Below are 17372 nucleotides of genomic sequence, written 5' to 3' on the forward strand. Positions count from 1 at the left end.
AAGTTAAACAATATTATGTAAAGATATATCAATTAGAGATAAAAATGAATACATAAAATTATGAAAAATTTGTGAAATGAGTAAATGAAGTTAATGAAATGAAGCATAAAATTGAGAACAAAAGAAATTGGCTTTTAGTACCATCTATCGACAGAAGTAGTAAACTGCAACATTGACCGGGTTCAGAAATTCATAGTTTCGAAAGATATACATAGTTGTCTTTTTGTTTGCGTTCAGCTTGACGGTTGTACAGAACAGAGAATTTATATTTGAAAATTAAATGTAAAAGACTCAACAGCCGCTGAAAGGTCATCATAGGCCTTACAGTCTGGTTACGTGAATATTTCGAATAAACTGAACCGACGATTTTTCTAAGAACGTTGATTCTCCTGTCAAAAGATATTCTCCTATATCTTCGTTTTGTAAGGTAGGTTCGAATTTTTAATGACGAATCCTTACGAGTATTATGTCCTGATATCTGAAATCTCTCCTGTCATAGTACAACATTTATTATATTGTTTTGTTTCTTCTACCAAAAAACGTACGCAGTGAGAAATTAATATTTATTCCGTTATATACGAAACATGTAAATCGTTAGTACTAAAATATATCATTGTGCAATAAATTTATATGCAATAAATATCATCTTCAAATTATAATTTTAATTTTTCTACAAATCATTTAATATACATCATTTTTATACCAATTATAATTACAACTAGAGAATTATAATTTCTAATCTTTTATTTCATATGTTACTTTTAAGATTTGAAAATTCAATCCATCTAGTTTACATTTTTATTATAACATGTTTATTTTAAAAATTTATTCTCCTACTCATAACTAGAAATAAAATATCTTCGAAAATTATGTAAATGTTAGCAAAAATTGCAGCTTCCAATGAACATATGAATGTATTTCATATCTTATAAATTTTATAAATTTAATGTTTCACATATTGATTATATTCATATTCATAATATATGTTTTGCTCTGGTTTCTGTAATTAAATGTCATACTTAATCAAAATATGGTCTAATGTACTACATATTTTCTATAAATTGTGCAGACAGTTGTATTTAGTTTATAAAGAACTCCTTTGTAAAAAAAAGATAATGCAATACTTATTGGGAATTAAACCTTGCTATTAAAGTTTTTGGTAAACCATATGTTTAATAAAATGGAAATAAATATAACATGAAACAAAAATTAAAACATTTTAATTATTATCTTTATAGATTTTGAAACATGGAACAAGACACAGAATATATCAAATTACCACTAGAAGAAAGATGTGTGCATAAGGTAATATATACATATGTTCCTTTCTTGCTATAACCTTTAACATTTAGTTTAAAAAATATGACTTTTTAAATATTTCTACTCGTTAATATTATTTAGTTATGGAGAGCTCGTTTGCATGGATATAAAGAATGTGTGAATACATTCCAATGTATCGATGATGAAAAATCTCCAGAGTGGAACAAGTTTTTAGGATTTATTAAAAAGTTTGTGGTAGACAGTAATGCAGTTGCTCAAGAAAAAGGATTGGAAGCAGCATTAGCTTTTATAGAAAATGCTGCGGTAGCAGGGAAGTGAGTATTGTGTATTATAATAAATGTATTAATCTATTAAAATAATTTACTATCATCTTTGTGGTGATAAAGTTTATTAATATGTATAATGTATGTTTTTTTAACATACATTGATAAACTTAACAAAATTATATACTTGTAATTTTATAGAACTGTTGGTGAAGTTATGAATGGAATAGTTACTAAATGTATTGCTGCACCTAAAGCTAAAACAAAAGAGTTAGCAGTACAAATAACACTGATGTATATAGAAATCGAGAAACATGAAGCTGTTCAGGAAGAGTTATTAAAAGGAACAGAAGCAAAAAATCCAAAAATTGTTGCTGCATGTATTTCTACTTTAACATTGGCTTTAAGGTAATTACATATTATTTGTATTATTTATTATTGTATATATTGACTGTAATAGCCAGGTATCAAGAAAATTGTTGTTCAATATATATTATTATCTCAGTATGTAACTACTAAATTCTTAAACTTGTAGACAATTTGGACCAAAAGTAATTAATATAAAGCCTTTAATGAAGAAGATTCCTGGTTTTCTTGAAGATAGAGACAAAACTGTCAGAGATGAAGGAAAATTCATGGTTATTGAAATTTACAGGTATTGTCTTAATTTTATTTATGTGAACATTACATATTACTGTCTAATGAAAATGTTTTAACAAAAGTTCTATTTCTAATTTTATTTTGTAATATCTAGATGGATAGGAGCTCCTTTAAAACAACAGTTGAATACATTAAAACCAGTACAAATTACGGAATTGGAGGCAGAGTTTAATAATTTAAAAGAAGAAAAAGTCGCTCCTACTCGATTTTTGAAATCGCAAAAGCCTAAGGCGATATGTATTACAGATTCTACAAGTGATATCGGTGAAGGTAAATGGTTTTAAAATTATATATTGTAATTTTACTGTTCCTATTCATAATAAAAGATTTGTATTGTATTTAAGAGGGCAAAGATGATGGTGATAGCGTTTCTGCTCCTGACATTGATCCTTATGAATTGTTGGAACCTGTTGATATACTTTCTAAACTTCCAAAAGATTTTTATGAAAAGCTTGAAGCTAAAAAATGGCAAGAACGGAAAGAAGCCTTAGAAGCCTTAGATGCTCTCGTAAAAAATCCTAAATTGGAAAATGGTGATTATGGAGATGTTGTAAGAGCTTTGAAAAAGGTATGAGTCTCTCTGCTACTACATATTTCAATCATTTCTACTTTATTTATTTTTCAAATATTATAAACAGATCATATCCAAAGATACTAACGTATTAGTGGTTGCATTGGCTGGAAAATGTTTGGCAGGATTAGCAGGTGGTCTAAAAAAACGATTTCAACCTTATGCAACTGCGTGTTTGTCATCAATTTTGGAAAAGTTTCGTGAAAAAAAGCAAAACGTTGTGCAAGCACTTAGAGAAGCTGCAGATGCTATTTTTCTTAGTGTAAGTATAAATGAAGTATAAATAATTGTTAACTATATATATTTATTATTATATTTATTTATATGTACACAGTTTTAACATCTTTTTACTGTAGATTTAATCCAATGTTTAAATAATATATAATAAAATTTATAAAAGAATAATATGCACCTTATAAATATGCAAATAATGTTTTATGCATACATTAGGTTTCTATTGATCTTATACTAGAAGATACACTTGCTGCATTAGAGAACAAAAATCCTGCAGTAAAAGCAGAAACGGCTGCTTATTTAGCAAGATGTTTTTCACATACTCCACCACCAACTTTAAATAAAAAGCTATTAAAGGCTTATACTGGTGTACTTTTGAAAACCTTAAATGAACCAGGTATATTTTGAGATACATTGTACTATGTACTAATATATATACATGTATTAACATACATTTGTTAATATTATTACCACCAAAATCATTTGTTTTAGATCCAACTGTTCGAGATAGTTCTGCAGAAGCTCTTGGCACAGCTATGAAATTAATTGGTGAAAAATCTATGATGCCATTTCTTACGGATATAGATAATTTGAAAATGACTAAGGTATTTAAGGTCAAAAATTGTTAATTATATCCATTATAATGTTATATATATTTTTTTTCCATCTTGCTAGATAAAAGAATGCGCGGACAAAGCTGTAATTCATGTTAAAGTTCCTAGTGCACCAAAAGTAGTAGAAAGACCAAATACTGCTCCAAGTAAAATTGAATCAACAGCAAAAGCTAAAGAGCTAGACTCGAAAACGACAAAAAGACCTAATACTAGTACAACTAAAAAGCTTCCTTCTAAGAAACCATCTGCTTCTTTAACTAATTTAGGTAATCATACATAATTCTTAAAGTTTATTATTCTAATAATTTTACCGTTGCTTGATCTAGTTATCTAATCTTTATTATTTATTATAGCTGTTTCTAAAAAGTCATCTGGTACAAAACTTCAAATAGAAAAAAATTATAGTGTTGAAGAGATAGAAGAAATGGCTATTCAAATGTTACCAGCTGATATCCTTAGTGGTCTTGTTGACAGCAATTGGAAGACTCGGTTAGCTGCAGTTGAGCAACTTTTGGAGGTAATTGAAACATTTACATCTGTTTTTAATCATAAGTAAAGTACTAATATTATACTAGATGTTAAGTGACAAACAATGTGTTATTTTAGTTTGTAAAGCAAATAGATCCAATGGAAATACCTATACAAGTGATTGTACGAACCTTAGCAAAGAAACCAGGTTTCAAAGATACAAATTTCCAAGTTCTAAAATTGCGATTAGAAATAGTAAAGTTTTTGGCAGAAAATTTTCCGTTTTCAACGTAAGATAATCCACGTTTAATTTTAAAGGTATATAGTAAGTCATATACGTAGTATAATTGTATTTCCTTCCAGTACTGTTTGTGAATATTGTGTCATGGACATAGCTGAAAAATTAGGTGACGCGAAAAATAGCGCAGTTGCCGGCGAAACTCTTTTAGTAATAGCAGAAGCAACAAGTTTGGAATATGTGGCACAAGAAATAGTAGCATTTGCTTTTAATCAAAAAAATCCTAAAGTTCAGCAAGAAACATTAGCGTTATTATGTAGGGGTCTTATAGAATTTGGATGTGTGTAAGTAATAATTTATTTAATATAACATTCTATTCTAAATAATGTACTGTGGTTAATGTATACATGTATAACTTATAATAAATATGTTTTAGTATCAATGTTAAATCCTTAATGGAAAATATAAAAAAGGCAGTTGCCGCCACAAATCCTGGTGTTCGTACTTCAGCTATTACATTATTAGGTACATTATATTTATTTATGGGTAAACCACTACTTATGTTTTTTGAGAATGAGAAACCAGCTTTACGTCAACAAATTGAACAAGAGTGTGAAAAGGTAATTTTAGTACTGTTGTAGTAAATTATTGTTTCGAAATATATGTCTTTGATAATACTTTATATAAATTAAACTTTATGTTTGTAATAATGATAATATTATGTTAATATAAGTTATTATTTAATAGCACAATGGTGAGTCACCACCTGTCCCAATTCGTGGGATAAAGAGCAAAAAGGATAAAACAAGCGATGATGATGAAGATGTAGAAATGGACAAAAAATCTAGTAGTAATAGTGAAACTGATATTAATAATCTTATTCCACGTGTTGATATTAGTAATCAAATTACAGAAGGTCTTCTTAATGAACTATCTGATAAAAATTGGAAGGTTAGCATTATACTTTAAGATGTGCAATTATTTGATAATCTAAATTAAATTTGTTTAAATTAGGTACGAAATGAAGGTTTACAAAAAATAAATGCCATTATATCTGAGGCAAAATTTATAAAAGGTTCTATTGGTGATTTACCACAAGGTTTGGCACTACGATTAGTTGATAGCAATAGTAAAATAGCTCAGTCAACTTTAGGGATATGTCAAGCTTTAGCTGTTGCAATGGGTCCTCCAGCAAAACAACATATTCGAGTCCTTTTCCCCGGCTTTATACAATGTTTAGGTGATAACAAAAATTGGATTAGAACTGCAGCTATTTCTTGCATAAATACATGGGGAGATCAATGTGGTTATAAAGAATTTTTTGATGGTGAAATGATTGGAGATGCTTTGAAATCTGGGTCACCACTACTTAGAGCTGAGGTTTGGGGTTGGTTAGCACAAAAATTATCATTGATTCCTACAAAACAAATACCAAAAGAAGAACTCCTTGTATGTCTTCCGTATTTGTACAATAATTTAGAGGATCGTAATTCCGATGTGCGAAAAAATGCTCAAGAAGCAGTTTTAGGATTTATGATTCATCTTTCTTATGAAGTAATGGCTAGAAATACAGAAAAACTGAAACCTGGATCACGAACAGTGGTACTTACTGCATTAGATAAATCTCGACCGAATTTGCCTATAAAACCTCTACCGAAAAAACAAGCACCAAAGGAAAATCAGAAAACTGTTAAAAGTGCTGGAGCTTTGAAAGCTGCAAAAGCAGTAGTAAAACCTAATCAAAAACAACCAACATCAAAACCTGGTAGTGCTCGTAAAAAAGATGATGATGTGGATACAAGTCCTTTATTGGCTACTAATAATTTGAAACATCAAAGAGTGATCGACGAACAAAAGTTAAAAGTCTTAAAATGGAATTTTACGACACCAAGGGAAGAATTTGTTGAACTTTTAAAAGAACTTATGACCGCTGCAAACGTAAATAAAACTTTATTAGCCAATATGTTTCATTCTGATTTTCGATATCATCTTAAAGCAATTGAGGCATTAACCGAGGTAATTATTTTAAGCATTTAACATATCAAAATCTTGTATTTATTTATTTTTGTAAATACTAATATTCTACTGTAGTGTTTTTAGTGTTTGTCATTTCAATATTTTTATTATTTTTAGGATTTGCCCGATAATAGTAAAGCATTGGTATCGAATTTAGACCTTATTCTCAAGTGGTTGACGCTACGATTTTTTGACACTAATCCTTCAGTACTATTAAAAGGTTTAGAGTATTTGAGGATGGTATTTGATTTATTAATAGAAAACCAGTATCATATGTTGGAAAATGAGGCCGCATCGTTTATTCCATATCTCATTATCAAAGTAAATTACTTCATACTTTGCTATATCAGCAATATTATTGTTTTAATAGTTGTTTCTCTCAACATATATTTTACTTGTATCAATATATACACACATATTTGTCCAGATTGGCGATCCAAAAGATGCAGTGCGTAATGGAGTTCGTGCATTATTTAAACAAATAGCATTGGTGTATCCAGTGAGTAAATTATTTTCTTATGTAATGGAAGGTTTAAAATCTAAAAATGCTCGGCAGAGAACAGGTAAATAAAATAATTAAAAAATATAGAAATCGTGATTAGCAAATGCTAAATAATTGTTCTACTTTTAGAATGCTTAGATCAACTTGGTTCTCTTATTGAAAATTATGGATTGTCAGTTTGCCAACCATCTACATCTGTGGCACTAAAAGAAATTGCCAAACAAATAGCAGATCGTGATAATTCTGTTCGAAATGCTGCTTTAAATTGCATTGTTCAAGCATATTTTCTTCAAGGGGAACGAATATACAAACTTATTGGTCAGGTAATGATTTTATAATTGTTTTTGTATAATTATGATGTTTCACTAATTTATTGATTTTTAGATATCTGAAAAAGATCAATCATTATTGGATGAGCGTATTAAAAGAGCTGCTAAAAATTACCCAGTAAAATTAGCTTCTGCCAATAGACTTTCAACACCTTCAAATGCAACACCTATTCCTTCTAATGAAGATGTTAAAAGTTCTAATGAAGAATATGAAGAAGAAAATGATGAAATACCTGAATCACCACAGCCACCTGTACCACCTCAATCTAATGAACTGTAAGTGTAATGCAATAGTTTTATATATATTTCTGCACATTAAAACTTATTTTTAACAACATTTCCATATAAAAGCATTTATTTTATGTATTATAATTTTTATGTCGTGACATTAATTATATCACAGATATTTAATGCCATTCCTTTTGATATTATTATTAAATTGCTAATATAATTAAACAAAACATCTTTAATACTATACATTTTTTGTAACTATATCTTATTATTTCTTTTTTGTTAATTATTTTTGTTTGTACGAATCTGCTTTTAATATTTCCAGGCCACATGTAACAGAGACTACAAATGTACCAACAGACTCTTATGAAACTAATGAACCTCTTTCAAACATTTCATCTCCAAATCATGATGAAGATAATATTAAAACGTTTGTGCTTCTTGTGATTTGTTTTTAGTGTGCTGTATATGTATGGTGGCGGGTATATGGGAAATAACAAGCAATCGCATGTTTAGTTGGTTATTTTATTTTCAACGTAGTAGTATAAGTTTATTTGAGATCACTATTGCATATACATATTTTTGATCATAATGATCATATCAATTTTATAAAAGATAATATACATTAGAATAAATTTTGTGGTTTGAAACTGGTTCAATGTTGTTAAAGTAATAAAACAATCTAAGAGTAATGTCCTATATAGATTAGATTTATATGTAGTAAATACTGCAATAAGTAGAGTAAATGTAGTATTACATTAGTATTTTACACAATTTTTACATAATTTTAATTTTTAGAAATTCTCCAACTTCGACACAACCAAAAGTTTCAGGTCCATTTGGACTTGACATGGACTTTTTACAAAGAATTGAATTAAATGCACCTGTAAAGTATAGTAATCCTGTTCTGGTAGAAATTGATTTAACAGATCTAAATGAAAATCCCACAACAAACGCAATGAATATACATAAAGTACCGTAAGTAATTATTATCATCTCTTGTTACATTTTCTAATTATTAGTAATAGAAGGCATATTTAATAATTTTCTTTGTTTCATGTTTTTGTATAAAGTTAGATCTAATATAGAAGCTATCAAAGTGACTTGTTTGAAATGTTAGATATTAATTAAAAAAATTTTTGTAGAGTTATTCCTATGTCTCCTCCAAAATTATTAGTATCAAAATCTGCATCAATGACGCAGCAGCAGCTGGGTACTGGTAATACTAGCAAAGAGGAAAGTCTTGAACGTAAAATTCTTGCAATGGCTAGTTTAGATTTGGCTGTTGCAATACAATCAATGAACAGCATCGATAATGTCCGTATTTAGAATATACATGTTTGTGTATTAAGTTATATATATTATATTTGTAATTTTTAATTATTTTGTAGCTGATAAAATCTCATCAAATTTTGAGTTTACAATCTAAGGAAGATAAATTTATTGGTTCGATAAATATGCAATTAAAACTTTTGCAAACTTATCCTTTACAACAAGGAGGTGCAGATATATCTAAAGGGTTTAGAAATACATTTATGGTTTTATTAGCGGTAAGAATTAATTATATAATACATATAAGATAGTAACGATATACATTGCATTTATTGTGGAACTATCTACAGTTTTACGATACTGGGATTCTTGGAAAGAACGTTCCATTAATACATCTGAAAGAACTTGTGGATCAAATGATCAGCTTATTAGCAGAGAACAAACTAAATCATTTACACCAGGCAGAAGCATATTATCGCGTTATTAACAACATTGTTTGTAAAATAATAGACAACTCAAATCATACTACTATTATATGGTAATAATTTTAAAAATTTTATTTAGTAATGTATGTTGACGTTGATAATAGTATCGATGACAGTTGTTATACATATATTTAAAATATCCTTACTAAAGTATTAAATATAACTAATTCATTCATTTTTTTTAATGCTAAGTGTTTTAATAAAATTACTTCATGGATGTGCTGAATCTGCTGCTCCATCCAAATATGAGGAACTAGTAATGAAGTGTTTATGGAAGATAGTGAAAACAATCCCTAATTGGGCTGCAGATTTAGATTATGACACTATTCTTTTAGAAGTACATCGGTTCCTTAAGGTAACAGTTTTTTTGCTGTAAACATTTTATATGTGCCATCTATAATAAAGATTCTTTTTTCTTCTTTTTAAATATGTATATTTTACAGGATTACCCAAGTATATGGTGGAAAAAACGAAAATCTGATACTCCATTACGTACAATTAAGACAATTCTTCATAGCATGACCCGTGTAAAAGGCAGTACCATACTCAGTCACTTAACACGAATAAATAATACAAATGAATCAGAATTACAGAATTATCTTATTAGGTTAATTGCGGTTAGTAAATTAGATATTATGAGATATTGAATCTTATAAAATACATAAAATTTTAATTTCTGATAATAATGTTTAATAGACATTTAAGCCAGATGAAATTAATAGCAACCCCAAAAGTGCTCTAAAATCCAGCGGTGCGGGAAAAGCTCAAGAACATTTGTCGAAATTTACGCATCAACAGTTGTCAGAAATATTTAAAAAGATTGGATCTAAAGAACATACAAAAGAAGTGTGTATATCGATAAATAATATACTTATTTTTTAATGGATAACTAGATAATATATTTCAATTATCTAGTAGCTAATGTTTTGATACTTATACTTAATAAGTATACTTATTTTGTACAGGGTTTAATGCAGCTTTACGATTTTAAACTTCAATATCCTGAAGCGGATGTACAACCTTTCTTGGTAAAATCTCATCAATTCTTTCAAGACTTTATAGAGCAAGGATTAAGAGATATTGATCAAGCACGAAAAAATCAAAATCTTATAACACAAACTAATAACCAGTACTCAACAGGTAAATACTTATAATGTGAAATACTAATAAAATTACTTATTATTACTTTACGTAAATAATTTGCTTCAGAAATAGCCGAATCCGCTAGTTCGGAAGAAAAAAGCCTAATGGATCCATTGCATAGGCTCGAAAAACTTCGATTATCTGAAGCACAATGTAGAACTACTAACCAGCCAAGTCCAACATGAATTAACTCTTATTAATTCTTACTAAGTAAGAAAGAAGGAATTACATATGAATAATAGTTTAAGAATTTATTAAAAATTTTAGCTTGCATTTCAAGAATATAAAATAAAATATACAGAGTGTTTAGTGAAAATGGTTTTGAGACTTAAGGAAGATATATAAAGAAAGAATTTTTTGGCCTAAAATGTAATTTTGTATCCTTTCATGAGGTTACTTATTCGTAATAAATAATATAATGAAATCATAGCAATGAATAAAAATAATACAAAATGTAAATACTTTAAAATATACATTGGCTTATGATTCACAGATGTGAATGTATAGAACACATTGAACATATTTTTAGAAATGAAAATAAATATTAGTATTTTAATAGTTTCTTTATTAATATTACGATTTTATGTTACAATACAGTTTTTCTTTAAACTTTTCTTTGTTGGGCTTTCAAAAATTCTTAATTCTTTCATTTACATTTAATGTGTTTTTAAGAGATTCATTTATATTACTAAATACTAGTAAATACAAAATTACATTTTGTACTAAAATTGATTTTGATGTTTCTGATAACTCCTCTCAATGAGCTCTCAATGAGTTCATATATTTTTAAATATTTTCTTTATACATCCTGTATATTGTATATAACAATCATGATTCATAAAGTAGAATTCGGAATTAAAGCGATTAAAAATATTCTTTCTGATTTACGTCTTTAAATTAATTTTATATAAAGAAAATATTAATGATATATATTTTATTATGTGCATTATCTATATGAACAGATAAATTCTATTTTACAGGGTTGCAGTGCTTAAATAACTGGATTAAGAACCAATAATACACACAATACAATATGAAGTAAATAGTACATAGACCAGAAAGAATAATCGTCGTACCTAATGTACGTAATGTTACGCTATTCAGTGCAACATTAACTGTAGCATTTATGTCTTGATTTTCTCAGTAACTACATATGTGTTATAATGCTAATTATCAGGAGTTTATGTGTTACAACTCTTAAAATAATTGCTAACATGTTATAGTACTCGTATTTATCAACATTTGGGAAAGATAATTAAGCTATAAGAAGCTAGTATTATGCTCTCTTTAGACTGATTTTACACAGAATCGATTTATATTTCGTTATTTCTTTTAAAATAAATCCACTCATTAATGTATATCGTTGATCTATATTTATAAAAGAAATATTACATGTCTTTGTTATTTAATTAATTAAAACTTAATAGTACTACACATAAGAAGCATGTTTCTTCATATTTATAATCCCGGTATACGAATGTAGATTTAATACGTTAATTTTTCATAATAAAAGAACATAGTATTAGCGAAATAATGATAATAATAATTATTATAAAATAATAGTAACTTAATATATCTACAAAAATTTCTGGAAGAATTTATGTAGTGTAAGTAGAGTGTGTATATATTCTAAATTAAAGTATTCAATAAAATAGCTTATAATAATACTACTTATTATTTTTACACTATACACCGTTGTTTAGTGCTTGATATGTCGTATCATTTCTTACAACAATCTTACAACAATTTTATTCACATGAGTAATTATTTATATCAATATAATTTCAAGCATAATGTACAAATTATATACATAAGTACTTTTTAGGTAAAAATGTAGTGTATATTATGATTTTTACTATCTCATCACACAATCTGTACACAAATATGGAAAATATGTACATTATCTCATAGCAAAATATATTTTATGACATATAGGTATATAAACACTGTATACTGTTTTCATACATCTTCCGTAGGTGTGATAAAAAGTGCTGTTAAAGCAAATAGTAGAAATACCAATCCACCAATTATGGTCACTATAAATAATAAAAATAGTCCCAATTTGTTATTCCTTTTAAATTCTATTACAGTATCATTAATATTTAGTGATTTACATATACGTATATAACCTATACAAGTAGAAATATTATCTATTTTTTAATATAGAAAAGTATACTTTACCTGTTCGTACTGAAATTCTCTGAGCTATCATCCTCCCCCCTAATACTGCTAATCCTGTACAAAATGAATGTCCTAATATTCCACCTATTACAACTCCATAAACATTCTAGAAATAATAAATTTTTCTTTCTTTATAATTAGGGTTCAACATTGTTCTATACATGTTATAAAGCCAAATATTAAATATAAATGTCACCTCTCTTGCTGCAAGTATAATAGTTGTAAGCTGTGAGCGATCACCCCATTCTGCAAGAAATGTTAATGTAAATGCTTGAAGGAATATCCTAGAGAGGAGCACCAGTGCACTAATTTTTGTTGCTTTTCTTATAACACCAGTTTCTGGATCTTGTACTAAAGTGCTTGCAGTTTCCTTTTCATACTGAAAGTGATGATATTTAAAAATTATTTAATTCCTGCAAAAACGTTAAAGGAATAGTTTCAAAACAATTATTCTATAAAATCTAATGAAAATTGCTTATAGCTATTTATATTTTTAATATTGGTACCTCATCTTCTCGTTTCCTTAAATCAGATTGCACTTCTTCTAATTCTTCTTGTGCCTCAGTTGCAGACATCTTATAACCATCCCGTAGCATTTTCAAACCAAATAAAGCAAAAAGTGCAGTAGAAATGTAGTATGTATAAACACTAGGAATTATGGTTGCAGCATATCCAAAAATGACTGAAGATCAGAAAGAAAGACAACTATTATATAATATACATATAATGTTTTGATTATTTTATAAATATCATAATATTGTTGAATATACTACTAAAAACAATTCTAGTAAATGTGTTATACTGTATATAGCTTTTATATTATGGTGTTCTACCACATTCCAATCAAATATGTAAAAAATGTTAAAATTAGTAGATTGAGTATGGAAATCTTATTGTAAAATCTATTTGCTCTTTGAATTTGAATTTCTTGTCTCTTTACTTGGAAAATAAATAAAATCTGCAATCTAGATAAAACCTATTAATAATATTAAAATACTTAAGTTCAGGATTGAATTGGGTTTATTACAAATCCATATAATACTTAAAGTTACAAGAGAAGTAACAAGATTATCAAAACATACTGTGTAATCATGTGCTAAAATGTAAAAATGTTTTGGGTATCTTTTATACAGGTAATCAGATATCGGATAACAGAATGCAAACTTCATTATATATCATAGATAAAATTACATGGAATATTTAGTTATATGAATTTTTGTAACAATTTTCAAATGCCACACTCATATTTAAAGTAGGTCCTAGATATTATTGGATAATAGAAAAAGTTGTCTAATCAAACTTTTACATATAACAATACCTGAAAGGAGAGTCATCAAAGCCAGTGCACTAATTGCTCCTATAAAAACTGTCAATCTTGGATGTTTCATTGCCATAATAGCAGCGATAAAGAAAGTTTTGTCGCCCAATTCAGAAACAACGATGACAGACAAAGAAGCTATAAATGCATGTATAAAACCAAGGTTATCCTTGGTTTGTGGTGACATTGCATCTTCAGGTCTCTAGTATTTATTAGAAACATTAATACGTGTAAGTTCATATTATTTAATACAGATAAATTGAATTATAAATATTTACCATAGACGTCATTATCATTTGAAATCTACTATCATATATAGGTTCACTTTCACTTAATACTGTAGATAAAAAAAAACAGTTTATTACACATATATATAAAAAATACTCGCTTGTTGATAGAGATCGAATAAAGCCCATTGTTTTTAATTTATAATAATAATACTAGGAGTTTTAACTTCAACTTTTTTAGTGTTGAACACGTTATCAGTACATGGAACATACGCACGGTGAAGTACGGATACTTATACTATCTAATGTTTCACGTTGCAGATTCTATATTGTGAAATTTACACAATATTCGTGATGGATATTTAATGTTTCGAAAATTGATCACTCATCAAATGAAAATATTTGATACAAATATACTATGTATCTCATGTATTTTATAAGAATTAATATTTAAACATATTAAATTCTCAAAAGTTTGAGTTACAATTTTCAAACTACTATTTATTTCATGAAATATATATGTATTTGTAGGACCTGAACATTAGAATTATACACCTAGAAAACATTAATCTGACAGATGTCGCTGAACAACAAATGAAGTTAGAAAGAGGGGATGGTTCTATAGAAATGAATAAATATTAAATTTAACAATGTATGCACATACATATATGATTTAAGACAAGAATAGTTGTTTAGTTGTCACAAATATTTAAAGTGCATTTTGAAATTTATACTATATAAACATAGGCTTAATGTTTTGTTGAATATAATGTCATCCTGTCTTCTTAAGACCATTTAAATGGTTTATTTTTGGCGCGAATTTAGCTTATTTGAGAAATACATGTGCAACTCAGAGGTCACCACAATCATAAATCAGTGCATATTGAAATGACAGTTTAGTGTAATGTACACTATTTTAAGATTTCATAACCTCTAGAAATATGAGTAATGAAAATAAACATAAGTTATTTTGTTGTGATCATAATAAAAACAGATAAGAAATGGATCACGAAGAAGAATTTCTTAATACGTTTTTTGCTCAAGTTGCTCAATTGTGTACTGACAAAGCTAAAGAATTAGTTGTAAGTAATTACTATAAAGTATATACAAATTTACTAGTAATGTAAAATAAAAATCTGGCTGATTTAATACAATTGAATATATATATAATATGTATAGCTTTTACAAACTTTAGTGTTAACGTTTCCATACATTAACGTAACATACATTACTGCAGAATATGAAAGATGAAATATACAAATCCATAAATGAAATTGTGATAATATTCTACAAATTTAGATATATAAATTCAACATTTTTTATTTAATTCTTAAGAAAATTTTAAATTGAGAACTAATTACTATCTTCTAATAATTTAGAAATGCATATTTAATCATTAATTCCAGGAAAAGGAACGTGGATCATGTCGTCAAACACAAATGGGCCCATGGGGAATGTTACTTATGCATTTACCACAAATAGCAGTAGCAGAACATTCATATGCAGATCTAGGTTTCCTTCATACTAAAAATAAAGGATTTTTGCGGAAAGATGTAAATATGTTAATTTTTATTTTAATATAATATAAAAATAAATAATGACATTTAATTAATATCTATTATTACGTGTTTCTCTAGAACTCATTAAGAACAGTATATGAATCTTTGAAATCTGATCTAAAAAGGGTAGAGGAAATGACTAGAGGAACCAATTCAATTGGTGCAACAGTTGCTGAGGTTTCTAATCAACTGTGTCAATATATTACTGCGAAAATACAACTGATAGATTTGTTAGTATATTGTTACTTTAATTTGTAGTTAAATATCTCATATAATATTATTCTATTACAGTTATGAAAAAATGTACAATATGAGTATCAATAGCAAGACTATGAAATATCAGGAATTATTACAATGCATTGAAGGAATAGTAGAAATTCATTCCTTGTCTTGTTCACATCTAGCACTAACTGCTATTAAAGCAAGTTTAACGTAAGTACAAATCAAACTAAAATATTAGAATTAAAAACTGGAAATTGTGGTTATAATTTATTCTTCTTGAAATTAAGACATGCTTTGATTAGTTTAGAGTGCGAAATATTAGTGCAATTAACAAAGGCACAAGTTGAACTTCAACATTGGAGATTTTTATCAACATTAATGGCTCTGTATGGTGCACAGACACGAATGTCAGCTTGGGAGAGAACTTTACAAAGTAAAGAGGTAAGTGATATAGATAAGATAACGAAGGAAAAAGATAAATATTTTTAATTAATTAACATATTTTTAGTCATGGAAACTGGGTTTCAGTGCCTCATTTTTAAAAGCAAATCAACAACCAGCATTGTATCAATGGTTAGTGAAACTACGTAGTAGCATATTAGCTAAGTGCTCTTTATATTTTCATACTACTTTAAGTCAGCAGGCTAGTCCAGGAGAAATGAGAAGTATCATGAGCAAGCAAAATGTGGACTACTACCATAAGTAAAACATTTTTAATTATTTCAATTAAAAGTTATTGAATGAGTATTGATATACATTTTTATTTTAGAATACAAAGCTTTCAACGTAAACACGACGTCCTCGCGGTCTTAATAATATTTGACTCTAGGGGAGTAGAAGATGCAGGTCTGGGTTACAGACATCCACGTAGAGAACCAAATACTTCTGAGCAATTCCCTGTTGTTCTTAGTTGTCCTAGTGTGAGTCTATATAAATTATAAATGATTGGCAAAAAGATAAATGTAATACGTTGTAGCAGTATTAATATTCACTAAATTTTGTTTTCTAAAAAAAATATTACCTTTTAGGTATTTGTACAAAAGCCATCAATTCACTTAGATAACATACAAAAACGAATTAAAGAACGACATACGGAACTTCTTGCTATGGATAAGATTATATATTATAAAAATGTAAAAGTATGTTAATAGAAGCGCTTTTTGATAAATTTTATATTTTAATACAAATTGATTTTCTTTTAGGATATATGTACATATGCCATGTACAATACCGATCCTAGAATGACTTTAGTCACTGTATCTGAAAATGGTAAACAAAAAGACAAAGAAGCTCACATAGCATCATTTATGACAGACTTATGTGTGCAAATTAGGTGTAATAAAATATATGAGTCGTTAAAATTATCAAAATGAGGAATCACATATATACGTATAAAAGTGTTAAAATACCACCAAAGATTATAAGAAAAAGAATCAAAAGTTATTTAAATAATAACATGGAACATGTTGTATGTTAATAAAATTTTTATTGCTCGGTTATGTACTATATTATTTATTTCTGAAGTAAAACTTATAATTTATTTTTAGTTAAGTATTAT

The 17372-nt window shown here is 27.6% G+C and overlaps 3 protein-coding genes across 8 annotated transcripts; 2 read left to right on the forward strand and 1 right to left on the reverse strand.

The window, feature by feature from the left end:
• The first annotated feature begins 177 nt into the window (after nt 1-177).
• LOC100749589 (protein mini spindles) lies at nt 178-11665 on the forward strand. 3 transcript variants are annotated; one of them, XM_003486509.4, is made up of 32 exons: nt 178-427; nt 1239-1305; nt 1402-1595; nt 1746-1952; nt 2080-2199; nt 2299-2474; nt 2549-2772; nt 2843-3037; nt 3226-3406; nt 3502-3614; nt 3685-3889; nt 3977-4140; nt 4230-4381; nt 4455-4673; nt 4766-4949; nt 5077-5280; nt 5344-6345; nt 6463-6666; nt 6773-6908; nt 6977-7170; nt 7232-7452; nt 7733-7837; nt 8206-8385; nt 8553-8724; nt 8799-8957; nt 9030-9217; nt 9357-9519; nt 9608-9781; nt 9861-10010; nt 10130-10304; nt 10374-10517; nt 11288-11665. In XM_003486509.4, the coding sequence occupies exons 2-31, from the start codon at nt 1249-1251 to the stop codon at nt 10490-10492; spliced, it is 5937 nt and encodes a 1978-aa protein (XP_003486557.1). In that variant the 5' UTR covers nt 178-427; nt 1239-1248; the 3' UTR covers nt 10493-10517; nt 11288-11665. The 3 variants fall into 3 exon arrangements, with proteins under 3 accessions (XP_003486557.1, XP_012236400.1, XP_024220646.1); XM_024364878.2 differs by lacking the exon at nt 178-427 and adding an exon at nt 523-541; XM_012380977.3 differs by lacking the exon at nt 7733-7837 and having other exon boundaries at nt 179-427.
• Nucleotides 11658-14222, reverse strand: LOC100749710 (transmembrane protein 165). Its single transcript, XM_003486510.4, has 6 exons — nt 14085-14222; nt 13807-14008; nt 12995-13170; nt 12685-12867; nt 12489-12594; nt 11658-12343 (listed from the first exon to the last, which is right to left on the reverse strand). Exons 1-6 carry the CDS (start codon nt 14220-14222, stop codon nt 12267-12269), a joined length of 882 nt encoding a protein of 293 aa, XP_003486558.1. The 3' UTR covers nt 11658-12266.
• A 642-nt stretch (nt 14223-14864) lies between these two features.
• On the forward strand, nt 14865-17313 carry LOC100749830 (KICSTOR complex protein C12orf66 homolog). 4 transcript variants are annotated; one of them, XM_024364881.2, is made up of 10 exons: nt 14865-15115; nt 15440-15586; nt 15671-15822; nt 15884-16024; nt 16102-16255; nt 16323-16387; nt 16451-16516; nt 16584-16734; nt 16843-16953; nt 17017-17308. In XM_024364881.2, exons 1-10 carry the CDS (start codon nt 15035-15037, stop codon nt 17185-17187), a joined length of 1239 nt encoding a protein of 412 aa, XP_024220649.1. In that variant the 5' UTR covers nt 14865-15034; the 3' UTR covers nt 17188-17308. The 4 variants fall into 4 exon arrangements, with proteins under 4 accessions (XP_024220649.1, XP_024220647.1, XP_003486559.1 ...); XM_024364879.2 differs by having other exon boundaries at nt 14868-15115; nt 16323-16516; XM_003486511.4 differs by having other exon boundaries at nt 14868-15115; nt 16117-16255; nt 16323-16516; nt 17017-17187.
• Nucleotides 17314-17372: the final 59 nt, after the last annotated feature.

This window comes from Bombus impatiens, unplaced genomic scaffold (genome assembly GCF_000188095.3).
Source record: "Bombus impatiens unplaced genomic scaffold, BIMP_2.2 scf_0114, whole genome shotgun sequence".
NCBI classification, from domain to species: domain Eukaryota; kingdom Metazoa; phylum Arthropoda; class Insecta; order Hymenoptera; family Apidae; genus Bombus; species Bombus impatiens.

Coding starts and splice junctions, on each gene's coding strand:
- LOC100749589 (XM_003486509.4), top strand. CDS start 1,249: ATGGAACAAGACACAGAATATATCAAATTACCACTAGAAGAAAGATGT. Junction 2,200..2,298: donor ATGGTTATTGAAATTTACAG/GTATTGTCTTAA, acceptor TGTAATATCTAG/ATGGATAGGAGCTCCTTTAA. Junction 7,171..7,231: donor TATACAAACTTATTGGTCAG/GTAATGATTTTA, acceptor ATTGATTTTTAG/ATATCTGAAAAAGATCAATC.
- LOC100749710 (XM_003486510.4), bottom strand. CDS start 14,222: ATGGGCTTTATTCGATCTCTATCAACAAGCGAGTATTTTTTATATATA. Junction 14,009..14,084: donor AAATGATAATGACGTCTATG/GTAAATATTTAT, acceptor AATAAATACTAG/AGACCTGAAGATGCAATGTC. Junction 12,344..12,488: donor GAGAATTTCAGTACGAACAG/GTAAAGTATACT, acceptor TATTATTTATAG/TGACCATAATTGGTGGATTG.
- LOC100749830 (XM_024364879.2), top strand. CDS start 15,035: ATGGATCACGAAGAAGAATTTCTTAATACGTTTTTTGCTCAAGTTGCT. Junction 16,025..16,101: donor GCTATTAAAGCAAGTTTAAC/GTAAGTACAAAT, acceptor CTTGAAATTAAG/ACATGCTTTGATTAGTTTAG. Junction 16,256..16,322: donor GAACTTTACAAAGTAAAGAG/GTAAGTGATATA, acceptor ACATATTTTTAG/TCATGGAAACTGGGTTTCAG.